Source organism: Rhinolophus hipposideros, assembly GCF_964194185.1.
Source record: "Rhinolophus hipposideros genome assembly, chromosome: X".
Taxonomy (NCBI): Eukaryota; Metazoa; Chordata; class Mammalia; order Chiroptera; family Rhinolophidae; genus Rhinolophus; species Rhinolophus hipposideros.
This window is the reverse complement of record NC_138046.1, coordinates 96,983,720-96,996,629: the sequence shown is the minus strand read 5'-3', so window position 1 is coordinate 96,996,629 and position 12,910 is coordinate 96,983,720. Positions and strand designations below refer to the sequence as shown.

Here is a 12,910-nt window from a genome sequence, read left to right as displayed (position 1 = left end):
CACCACCCCAACCACTGTGTTGTTCAAGGGTCAACTGTATGTATGTATGTGTGTATATATATATATATATATATATATATATATATATATATATATATATAAAATATGATTTGCTTTAAACTAATCTAGCCAGGGGATGAGAGTTGGGGAGATTTAAGTGAAATAAGATTAGCCATATGTTAATTGTGATGTTAGAAGAAGGGTCATTTGCAGGTTCATTGTACTTGGTCTCTATACTTTTTTGTATGTTTGAAAGTCTTTATTTTTTTTTAAGTGTGAAAGTAATGGTGGTAAGTTTCTAGGGTGCATTACAATTATATTTGCCGAACGAAGGTTGGAGTGCATGTGGGAGTGTTGCAAGTTAACACAGCCCAGTCTGGCCTGGGTCAAATACGTCTCCAAGACTGTCTCTCTCTGTTTCCAGGGTTGTTATGATCTGGTGACCAGTTTCATGGAGACTAACATGGGAATCATCGCTGGAGTGGCTTTTGGAATTGCATTCTCCCAGGTAGCCTATGTAATTGTGTAGTCCGGTCAAGCCTTTCCCCTGTCTCCTGCTCTCTTTTCCGTCCCTGGTCTCCAGACTCTCTGCCTGCCTCCCTGTGCCTTGGGAGAGGCTGATAGATGGGGTCAGAACTCCTTGCTCATTAGTCCTCAGGTCATCTGTTTATTGATTTTCCTTTTTCAACTTAAATGAAGTTTTGCCATCAAGGGAATATCGGTTACAGTTCAACTAATGACTAGCTCCAGAAAAACAACTTGCTTCTTCTGTAGGTCAAATGGAGGTTAACCGAACAAAAATGCTGGCTTAATTGGAGCATAAACAACTTCAAACATCAAATGGCTGATCGGGATTTAGGGGGAGGCTTTTTCCCTGCTTGACCTGTCTGTCCCTTTTCTGTTCTTAATTCCTATAGATCATGCACGAGACCTCTCCCTTTAAAGAAAGCCTAAATTTAGCCAACTTCATTTTGTGGTCAGTATTTTAATCTCTAGGTTTGACTATTGTTTCTTAAGAGGAAAGTGACTTCCTGCATATTACATTTTATATCCCTTTATCTCTACCTAGCCTCTAAAAACAGTGGGAAAAGTAATTATGCAAAGTAAGTAAGCCAAAGATACTCAAGGATGGAACAAGGTTAAGCTAAATCTAAAATTTTGCCCACCTTCACCAGGCAGCATACTATCCCACAGGCTTCTGATCTCCTGGCTAAATGATATATTGTTGCTGTAATATTGCTATAGGTGGAAGGATTGGCATATATACTTAACAGCCAAATAACAAATTTATGTTTCATGTGGAACTGTTTCAGACCAACGGATCATTTTTTCAACAAAGCCCAATTAATATTATCTCAGTAATGTATCCATGGCTCTAATTTCACTTGGCTGAATTATGTATTGGCTCTCTCAGACTATAGTTACTTTTTTCCACTTCTTTGTATCTCTTGCTTTCCTGCTGAACAATAATCTTTTTTTTTTTTTTAACTTTGATGTAAATATTTATTTTCCCCATGGCTTTCAGAAGGTCTTCTACCATATGCCTGAAACAACATGTTTGGCTTTTTAGGAATCTATTTTTTTTTTTATTAGTTTTATTGGGGTGACAATTGTTAGTAAAAAATAAGTCAGACTGAACAATAATCTTATTCCAGTTTGTTCCTAAAACTTTTTTTTGAAATATGGCAACAAATTATAAGTATTGTAAGTATACAGCTTAGTTGTCACAAAATGAACAAACCCCGGTAACTGTCACTTAGATCAAGGAATTGAACATTAACCGGGTAGTTTTTGGAAATAGAGGGCTTAGCCTTAGATAAGTGGCAAAGTTTCCTTTCTAAGCAGTTACAAAAACCCATGTGACACGTCACCTCACAAAAGCATGTGGACTCAGCCAACATGAGTGTGTTTCTTATGGCCGTTGCATAATTCTTGGCCGTGCTTTGTTTTTCGCAGCTCATGAAGTAAGTTAAACCCTCAACACACCAACACACAGACAAACCAGAGTGATATAACAAACAGTGCCAATGAACCAGTCTCTAGAGGCTTCAAAAGTAGTTACTGCCCTGAACTTTCTTCTGGTTGCTCTTGTATTTCAGTACTAACACTTCAGTGACTTACCTTTAACGGCCAGGGGACGTTTGAGAGGATCCCAGATCTTGTGTTCAGTGCAGATGTTCAGGGTGCATTTGACAGCTTGCACATAAAGTCTGTGTTACACATGTATGTGCAGCATTCACACCCATATGCAGGACAGGCTGGTGCTAGGCATTGGAGGAGGAATGTTCCCTTGGAGGAAGGAATAGTGCTAAAGTCTTCCCTAATGGCTGTCTTAGAGCCATAAAGGGACATGATGCCAGTACTTTATGTGGGGAGAAGAGAGCCTCAAAGAGCCTGGAATCTCATGGGTGAAACATCTTATCACCCAAGAATATTCCCATGTGTCCATGATGGGGTGGGGGGTCAATCATGTTTTCATTACTGAAGTGACCCAAGTCATAAAGGGCCTGACTGATACCTCTCCTCCACTTCTTTCTCATGCAGCCCTGTGAAGGGATTTGTGCTTAGACAAATGGTTATCTGGCCTGATGAGCATTAATCTCTCCCTGCTACCTTGAAGAAATCCCTCACACAGGAACTGTTCAGTTTACTCTGTGGCCCTCTGGGGCAGTGAGAGAGGGGCTGTGGTCCCAAGGAACCACCACGCAGAAACTCTCTGCAGAGAGTTTAGGTCTGATAAGGTATCACCCAGTTGCTGGCATAAGAAAACAAAGCACAAAGCCTGGTGGCATTGCACAGTCAGTATCATTCACCCACATGGCCAGACAGATGCAGTGGGGAAGAGACTTAAGTCTTGTTATGCTCAGTAGGGAGAGGAATGGCCACGGCTGGCTTTTATTAGCCAGATGTGTTAGGAACTACAGCTTTTAATGGTGCCAGCAGCCTCAGAGTTCCTGGAAGCTGAAGTTGGCTTCCAGATGCCAGTAGATCCCCTGCATTTCTGGGACACTGGTGGCCACTTACCAGATGCCTGTTTAAGAAGAAGCAACCATACTGATTCTGGTCAATGACCCAGAACCAAAGCTTTAGCTACATGTGTTCAAAATTGTAGGACCCATGACACAGTAAAACTTAGGAAATGTTGGCTAATATTGATGAATCAATCATGTTGGCCTATGTCTTAGCCTTCCTACAATAAAGCAAGCTCTACTGAGTAGAGGCTACAGAGAGATCAAAGCATATAGGAAACAACTGAGCTCTCTCTCTCTCTCTCTCTCTCTCTCTCTCTCTCTCTCTCTCTTTTTCTACCTTTCCTCACCTGCCTTCTACCTTCCCCTTGCCCTTCTTTTTACCTGCTCTTGTGACTTCCATGCTATCCTCTTTTGGAACAAACTGGCCTTGCACATCTGTTGTCTTGGAAATTAAAGGTAGTATAAAGTACAAGACAAACTAAGCTGAGTCTGGCCTTTTAACAGACTGCAAGAACTTTGTCCCTATTGGCTAATGTAGCTAACTTAAAGCCCTCGAGTTCTATTTTTGGACAGCAGGATTCTGGCAGGCATTTAATATTAGGTTGATGCAAAAGTAATTGTGGTTTTGCAATTATCTTTAACCGTTTAAACCGTAGTTACTTTTGCACCAACCTAATATTTCTCTCAACAAACTCCCATTGCCTTTACACTCTCAAGGAAAAGCCCATTTGTTTGGACTTGATGGGCAGGTTTTGCTGCCCTGTAAATTTATAGCAGGAGGTTGAGTGTGTTTTCATAGGGTACTCATCCCTACTTTTTTGGCAGCTACTCTTTCACTCAAGAGGGTTTGAGGAGATACACACACACACACACACACACACACACACACACACACACACAATGCGGGGCCATTACGTCCCCTGCACCCTGGTCTGGAAGCCAAGAATGAGGGTGTCTGAGTCTGAACACTTGCAGTGCTCCATTTGTGACACTGCTTCCCACCTTGGTTGGCCTTGGTCTGTGCTCATGCACGTGTGTGTGTGTGTGTGTGTGTGTGCGTAGGAGTAGTCGTGGTGGTGGTGGTGGTGTGAGGTGTCCCCTGCACCTCCGTAGTTAGCACTTCTGTATCCAATATAAATAGTAGACACAGGGCTTCACTAGACTTAGAACCTGTTAGACTGGAATAAATCCCCACATCACAGAATGTTATAGTCCTGAGTGTGGACAGTAGAGCTGTTTTGCAGAAGGGGAGAGGAGAGTGGCTTGCTTGAGGTTGAGTGGTTACTATAGGTCCAGGATTACCATTCTGACTTCCTCACCTGGTCTGCTGTATTCAACATTTAGGCTAAAGATCACCCTTGCTCTTGCCTCAGATAGCACTTAAAGAGAACTCGCTTTGTGCCTTTATACCTAAAGGGTTTGAGTCTGTGGAATCGGAAGGGAAAAGGTACTCATCAAAAACTACAGATCCTCCTCCTACCCATCCATCCCCTGACCCTCATCCGTCTCCCAGAGCCCAACGAGCTTCTGGGATGATTCATTATGGGCCAGAATTCTTTCCTGGAACTTCTTCATATTCTCTATGTAGAGTCCAGGACAAAGCTGTTGATAGCCTTGATGAGACATGGTCGAATAAGGCTAACGGAACTATTTACTCCTTCGTGATGGTCCCTAATAGCATTTATACAGTTTTATTTCAAACAAGATTCCTTGGCATTTTCACAAGGACATGGTAGTTTTATTTTGTTTCTTAGTTAAGTCATTAACATAAAATCTCCACAGGCATTATAAGAATCTCAATTTTCAACCTATTGCCCGTCACTATCTTGTTAAGAAAGTTGCCTTTGCAGCTTTTGGCTGTCCTCTCTCTGCCCCTCAGGAATCAGGGATTGGGCCACGTTTGCTTCCCATGGTGATTACAGGGAAAGAGAACCTTGCCCTTTGCCTTTAACATCTCATGTCTTTGTTGACTTTGGCCCCGCCTCTCTCTTAGCCCCTCACCCCACCTTTTGAAGTCAGCCCGTTACTGGTAATTTGCAGAACCCCAGTGATGCAATCTGTGTTACTAGAGCTTTGTGTTGCCCAGACCCCTCAGCTCTCTATGTGGGGGGTACCTCCAGAAAGCCTGGAATCAGCCTTTTGTAAGTAGAGGGCCCTTCTTTTCTCCCTCTCTAGCTTCTCAGTTCTTAAAGCAGCAGGAGCTCCCAGAGGTTTTCACGACCCAAAGGAAATCAGAATATAGTACTGATGAGACAGATAGTGGTAAAAGTAAAAAGTTAGTTCAAAAAATTAGATGGATGCTAATTACAAAGTCTTAGTTAACCAAATTAAATAATCTGATCGAAAACTCCCTAGACTGTGCAGGATTAGTCATTTCGCCAGCCATGGGAAGGGTGAGTGGTGGCTGTAAGGTCTCCATCCTGAGGGGTGTTCAGCATAAGAGCCAAGCTCTCCTTTTCCTGTCTCCCTCCAGGGTTTAAAGCAGAAGTTTGTCCAAGTGTCCACATACTGCAGCCTTAATGCATATCAGCAGTGTTCTTCTGCAGGGCAGCCCAGAATCCCACAGAGCCTACCTCTGCTCTTTGAGGCATTTTTTACATATATTTAACCTTTTTTAAAAAAAGGTTTCATTTGTATAAGGATGGATTTTTCTATCTAGAGAGTAATTGGGTCTAGTGGCAAGCGAGCATTTTGTCTGCCCCTGACTGGGGAAGAGGACATGTTTTTAGGCTGAACAGGCTTTTTGTTATGTACTTAAAAATAATTTGGTAATAATTGACATTAAGTATAGGGTGCTTCCACCCTCCACCTCCACTTTTCCTTAACTTGGTACTTATGGAAATTAGAAATCAAAGTTTTCTCTCGAATATGGTGAAAACACTAGTAACAAATTTGAAATCAGTAGTCCTGTGAATAATTCAAAACACCTACATTATTCCAAATCCTAGTTTTTCTTACACTAGAATAAACTGAAAAGCCAATGTATATAAAACACTGTTTCCACGTAGCTTCTATGTATATGTGTCTCAGTTCAGGACATATTTTGAGGAAAATAAATTTCTTAGTAGATATTAAAAAATAATTTTAAAAAATCTGTCTTCTTCCATGAGCAAAAAGAAGAAAGTATGTTCTTGCCCCAGAAATGCAAAATATAGTAAGTTTAAAAGCAAATGTTTTTTTCCCCTTATATTTTGAAAAGTTATTGCTTCTGTGAGAAAGTATGTCCAGTGCTTAAAAATCATGCTGTTCCTGTGTTGAGAGAACAACAGCTGGAGGGACGTGGTATATTTGCTTGAAAGCAGAGATTTTAGATACAAGAAATACTTAGGTGTTCTAAAGACTATCCTGGCCATGTGGCTCATGAATTACCATGTTGGCCAGGATCATTGCTAACTGTGAGGTGGAATGGCGACTATTGTAAGCGCTTAAAACACACATGAGGGCAATGAGAAAAAAACTAACGTGATAAGGTTTACAAAGAAAGGAAAGTCTAGGAACTTGAAATCAAATAAAGAGATGCCCACTGAAAAACCTCTGCTTAAAGTTTGCAATTATAAGGCAGGAAGGAACCCCTGGTGGTGTGAGACCTAGGACTTATTCTGGAAAGGAAAGGGGTCTAGTGCTGGAGTGGGGGTGGGGGAAAGGGGCTATTCTTGGCTAGAGGATGAGGGTGGAACCTTCAACTGTGTGGGTTACTTGTGTGGGTTGGGGGAGCTTCTTTAACCTTCCCTGAACCCATTTCCTTATCTGGAAAACTGGGATGCTAATATTGCACAGAGATGTAGTAAGGATTCAATAACTTGATATACCTGAATGTGCTATGCATCTCCAGTACTTATTTGTTTCGGCTGGAAGCTGGTTTTTGAGAGTATCAAGTGCATTCTGCTGTAGGTTGGTCCTGGAAAATGGTAGTTCTAATGAGACGGGACAAGCTGTAAGGTTCAAACTCCTCGCACTCGTGGAGAGAATTTTAGCTTCTCATTTGGCGCAGTATTCTGGAATTTACAGCCAGGGTTCCTTTGGTCATCTGGCAGTACATGCATGATACAATGTATTTTGTGCCACAAAATGATGTTGTCCAGAACCTTGGTAGGAGTCAGGGTAAGTCCAATAAGGTGGTGATTTTTCCTTACCTGACAGATGGTACAGTTTCATATTTCACTGCACAATTTCAATTTTAAAAAGAAAGACAAGAATCAGGCATTTCAGCAAGAAAGACAGGCAGGTGGACAGGAACCTGCACGGGTGGGGAAAGAGCCAGGGAGAACAGAATTCAGGTGTTGCCCTGACCAACAGGAGGGCCGGTGTGGCCGCAGGTGTTTCACCTGTAAGATAAGGGTGACTGGATAGATGGATTAGGTGAGTGGTCCTCTCACCTGGAAGGCTTATTAAAACACCAATTGCTGGGGCCCACCCCCAAAGACGTCTGATTCAGCAGGTCTGCGGTGGGGCCTGAGAATTAACATTTTTAACATGGTCCCAGGGCATGCTGATACTGCTGGCCTTGGGGCCACACTTGGAGCGACACTGTACCAGACAGTGTCTAAAGGTCCTTCCCACTCTGATCCAATAAAACACGGTCAATTGCTTAAGGAGAAGGGACTCCGTTTGGCTAAGAGAAGCTGTAGGCCTCCAGACTCAAGTACACAATGGGGCTCCTGTCCAAAGGATGCTGATGGCCTGGAGTCAGGAGAGAGAATTGTGGTTTGCAGTGAGCAGAACAGATATGCTTAAGGCTGTCCTGATAGCGTCACAATGGCTTTGATTACATCTACCTATGCTCTGGGTGAAGTCAAAGCACAAACACAGGTAGAGGACTGAGGTCTTCTGAGGAGGGGGAGATACCCTAACAGTTGGTTGTTCTGGGGCCTCGGAAAAACTGGGAAGTGGACCTTGGATGTAGATGGGCCTATTTAGGCCTAAGGTATCTACATGGTTGAGAGACAAAAAAAAAATGAAAACCCCTCTTCCCCTCCAACCCCCCCCCACACCATAACTTTATTACTTTTTCACTGGCAAACTCACCCGATGAAGAATAGTGTCTTGTTGTCTCGAGGAAAGAACTCTTCAGTCAGCCAGGTGTGGCTGGGGTATCACAGTACATTGAGATGTCTTCCCAATGCATGCGTTTATGGTTTTAAATTAAATTTTGGCATTTAAAAAAATACCTCACTAATTCTGTGTACTTAATTTTTTTCATTATTCTCATAACACGGACACATTTTAATACTACTTATGTGTCAAAATTTGTTTTTAAATGGCCCAAGTGAGCTAGAACCTTATGGCCAGTTTGAGAACCTCCAGTTGTCCTTCACTGGTAGTTAGACTCCCTGAGACATAGGTTTCACAACTGAAATCAGGTTTGACCTTTTTCTGTAGTGCCTTTCCCTTCATATACAAAAGCCCTACATTGTTAAAAATTGTATTTGGGGGTTCAGTGCAGGATGTAGTTTAGTGACTTGAGATTGCCATTTTCATTTTTCTTCCTGGAACAGCTTATCGGCATGCTGCTGGCCTGCTGTCTGTCCCGGTTCATCACGGCCAACCAGTATGAAATGGTGTAAGGAGAAGGTGAGTGGCGGTAGGTAGGGAGTGTTCAGTTTCAGGTTTCTCCCTTTGGGGCACATACTACCCTTTAAATGGGCAAGGGTACTGTCCCTCCACTTAACTACCTGATCTTAGTGGTACTTGTCCGTGTGCCAAAACCTCATTTTTGTGGTGCTGGGGAGGAGCTGTGATCGTTGCCATAGTGGGAGATGTACAAATGCTCTTTTTGGCTTATTACCTTATGTTAACTCCTTATTCATGGTGAGTCACTCACATGTTTTCATCTCTCTCTCTTAGTCTTTCAAGAACGACGGAATAGGAGACCTGTTTAAAAAAGAACTGCAGCAATCCTTGAAAGACTTCCAAAGAATGTTAGAGCACAGTACATATTACACCTGCCCTGCTCCCCCTAACCCCCCTCCGACCCTGTGCACAACTGACACTCCCACACAGTCTCTGCCCTGCCTTTCAGCCCAAATCATGTGTAGTGTTCCATTTTGTGAAGCCCTGTTGTGCCAGAGTGTAGCCAGATTCCCTGCATCTAGTCCTAGTGGACCCCACCCGAGGCTCCTCCATCTGTACTTGGTCCAACTGCCGCTCATCGTAGGTGACTGGTGATCGCACCATCACTGGCCCCACTGGGCCTTGCATGTAGTGTAGGAGGCTCCTGTTAGCCCTTCATCATGACTGACATATGCCACACCCCTTGATGTAGATAAACAGCTCTCTCTTCTTTTGACTTAATCTCCTTTAGTTTGGTTTGCCCTTTACTAAGGCTTTTTCCTACCTTCTCCAGGCTGCCTATGACATGTAAAGAGGTACATCATAATTATTCATGAGGAGAAAAAAAGCATGTGTGATGCATGAAGGAAATTGTTGAGCTGTAGGTGGCCTCCTTCCTCATTATTGTCACATGCCTGGGTATGTATAGTTTAGTGCTCCTATGCCTCTCAGTTGAAATCCGTATAATCCTATTACAAAGCTGTATTGTTGCTTCCCGTGAGGGAAATAACATTACTTCTGTTTTGCCCCCGATTAATTGCTATTGTGTTATTTTACTTTCTGTATGTTTTCTTTGCATTGACACTACAGACATCAAGGACAATTGAAAAATGAATATGAAGGGGGAACAAAAGTCAAAATATTTTTCCAAGATCTTAAATAATGCCTCTGTCTAGCATGCCAACAAGAATGCATTGATATTGTGAACATTTGTGATACATGTATTAATAAATAGTCATTACAAATTCCTGTGTCCTGGTTTTGTTCTATGGTTATTGCACAAGTTTTAAAACACATATGTCTATTCCATCTTATCCCACAAGTGATTGGCTAACAACCACCTTACACACTGACATACCCCTTCATACATGCTCGTACCCCACCACACCAAAATAGCATTGGACAGCGTAAAAGTTGAAGGGTTAGAAATTTTTTATGGAAATTTCAGAAACTTGAATCATTGATCATGAGAAGGATATATTGTTGGTTGCAAAAATGGAACCTTCATATTCCTTCAGGCTAGAGGCAGAAACATTTCAGGAGAGTTTTTAAAGTCTGGATGTCATTTTTTAAAAAAGGAAATGAGCATCTATTCTTTCCTTCATCATTTCTAATGAGCATGTATTCTTTCCTTCCTCCTTTCTTCTTCTCGAATTGAATACACACAATCCAGAGAAGTCATCATACCATACAATTTAGTGGTCCCCATGCCCTGGTTTGAACTAAATATGAAATCCTTACACTTCATTTAAAGAGCATTTTAGCAATAGGTACAATATATATTAACTGTGATCTATTTTTTTCCTTGTAATGAATCATCACCTTAAAAAAAATCCAAAACTAATAAAAGCATATATTGATTTGTTCCCAAATAAATGGATCTAAAAAGCTCCCTTTTTTCTGTAGAACAACCTGTGTAATTAGGATGAAGATGGTGTTCTAATTATATGCATTCATTTGCCTGAACTCTGCATGGGGTAAACCCTAAAAGGCTTACAAAGGACACTGTCCCACACCTTCACTTGTTTCTTCTTCAAAAGGAGATCTCTTCTAGGGAAACATAGATAGCTCGAAGCTTTTCAAAGTGTCATTTTTAAATTTCTATTTTATTATATATTGAAATGAGGCTTTTCTATAAAATCCTAAATAACCCCACCCATAGTTCATCCTTTTGCAAACTATTAGTATACTAATATTGGTATACTCTGGTTAGCAAGAAATCTACACATTTTCTAAATTGTGTTCAGATCTCATCATCATATAATTTCAATGGGAAACATTTGGACCAAGGTTGATTTGACTTTAAAAATGTAAAGTATTCATGTTTCAACCTTGAATGCCTTGTATATAATGTACATTCCTCCTTCAAATGAAACGAAAAAGACATAAATTGAAATACTTTTTTTGAGGTGTAACATTTACGTATGATAAGTTGCACAAAATGTAAGTGTGCAGCTTGAATTTTTACAGATGTATAAACCAGTATAACAGCCACAGGATATTTTCAGCACACCTAAATGTTCCCTTCTGCCCTTTCTTAGTCAGTAACCACCACTACCACCCCAAGAGTAACCACTACTCGGAATTCCATTACTATAGGTTAGTTTTTTCTGTTCTTGGATTTCATATAAATGGAATGATGCAATATGGACTGTTTCATGTACCTTCTTTTACTTAACATTTTGTCCCCAAGATTATGTGGTACGTGTAAACATAGTCTTGTCTTCATTATTGTATAGGATTTCACTGTATGAATATAGCATAATTTATCCATTCTGCTGGACATTGGCTTGCTTTCAGGTTTTGGCTACTATGAATAGAACTGCAATAAGCATTATGGTATATGCTTTTTGGTAGACATAAACACATGAGTGGAATTGCTCAGAAATAAGGTATATTTAGCTTTAGACAGTATTGCCTAACATTTTTCCAAAGTGATTACACTAATTTATACTCCCACTGCAGTGTAAAAAATTTTAGTTGTTCCACATTTTCACCAACTTGATATCTCAGTCTGTTTTATTTTAGCCATTCTATGAGTGTGTAGCGATATTTTAAATTGCCTTCTCCTTATGAGTAATGATATTGAACATTCATTTTGCCATTGGCCATTTTGATATCTTCTTTTATGAGCTGTTCAAGTCTTTTTGCATTTTTAAAGATTCATTTATCTTCATTTGTAGGAATTCTTTATGTATTCTGGCTTCAAGTCCTTTCTTGCACATATGTGTTGCAAATATTTTCTCCCAGCCTGTGACTTGCCTTTTTTGTGTACAGTCAATTCTTTTGTTCTCCAGCCTTTATTGAGATATAGTTGACATATAACATTGTATAAGCTTTAGTTGTACAACATAATGGCTTAATATATTGCTATCTTGCAAAATAATTACCATAGTGGGGTTACTGGACACCTCCATCACCTCACATAATTACCATTTTTTGTGGTAACAGCATTTAAGATACACTATCAGCAAATTTCAAGTATATAATGCAGTATTGTTAACTATAGTCACCATGCTGTACATTCGATCCCCAAAACTTGTACATCTTATAATTAGGAGTCTGTACCCTTTGACCAACACCTCCCCATTCCCGTTACCTCACAGCCACTGGTAACCACCACTTTACTGTTTCTCTGAGTTTGGCCTTTTTAGATTCCACATATAAGTGAGATCATACAGTGTTTGTCTTTCTCTGTCCGACTTATTTCACTTAGCATGATGCCCTGAAGGTCCATCCATGTCACAAATGGCCAAGTTTCCTTCTTTCTCATGACTAAATAATATTCCATTGTATATATACACCACATTTCCTTTGCCCATTCATTAATAGATGAACATTTAGGTTGTTTCCATATCTTGGCTATTTTGAAAAAGGCAGCAATGAACGTGGGAATGCAGATATCTTTTTGAAATCCTGATTTCATTTCCTTTGGCTGTATACCCAGAAATAGGATTGCTTGATCTAGTTGAAGATTTTGAGGACTGGCCTACTGTTTTCCATGGTGGGTATACCAATTTACATACCAATTTACCAACAGTGCACAGGGTTCCCTTTACAACTTCACCAGCTTTTGTTATCTTTTGTTTTTTGACAGCAGTTATTCTTTTTATTTATTTATTGGGGTGACAATAAGTGAAATTACATAGATTTCAGGTGTACAATTCTGTATTACATCATCTAAAATCCCATTCTGTGTTCACCACCTACAGTGAGTTCTCCTTCCATCACCATATATTTGATCCCCCTTACCCTCATCTCCCACCCCCACGCCCTTTACCCTCTGGTAACCACTAAACTATTGTCTGTGTCTATGAGTTCTTGCTTCTCATTTGTCTTGTTCTTTTGTAGTTTTTGGTTTATATACCACATATCAGTGAAACCATATG

At 40.6% G+C, this 12,910-nt stretch overlaps 1 protein-coding gene across 1 annotated transcript in view; it reads left to right on the top strand.

The window, feature by feature from the left end:
- Positions 1-9,766, top strand: part of TSPAN7 (tetraspanin 7) — a 131,401-nt gene extending 121,635 nt beyond the window's left edge. Inside the window, exons 6-8 of the mRNA XM_081042136.1 lie at positions 425-508; positions 8,468-8,543; positions 8,817-9,766. Coding sequence (XP_080898262.1) covers positions 425-508; positions 8,468-8,536 — 153 coding nt within the window. The 3' untranslated portion in view covers positions 8,537-8,543; positions 8,817-9,766. The remainder of the gene's footprint in view (positions 1-424; positions 509-8,467; positions 8,544-8,816) is intronic.
- The last annotated feature ends 3,144 nt before the right edge of the window (positions 9,767-12,910 follow it).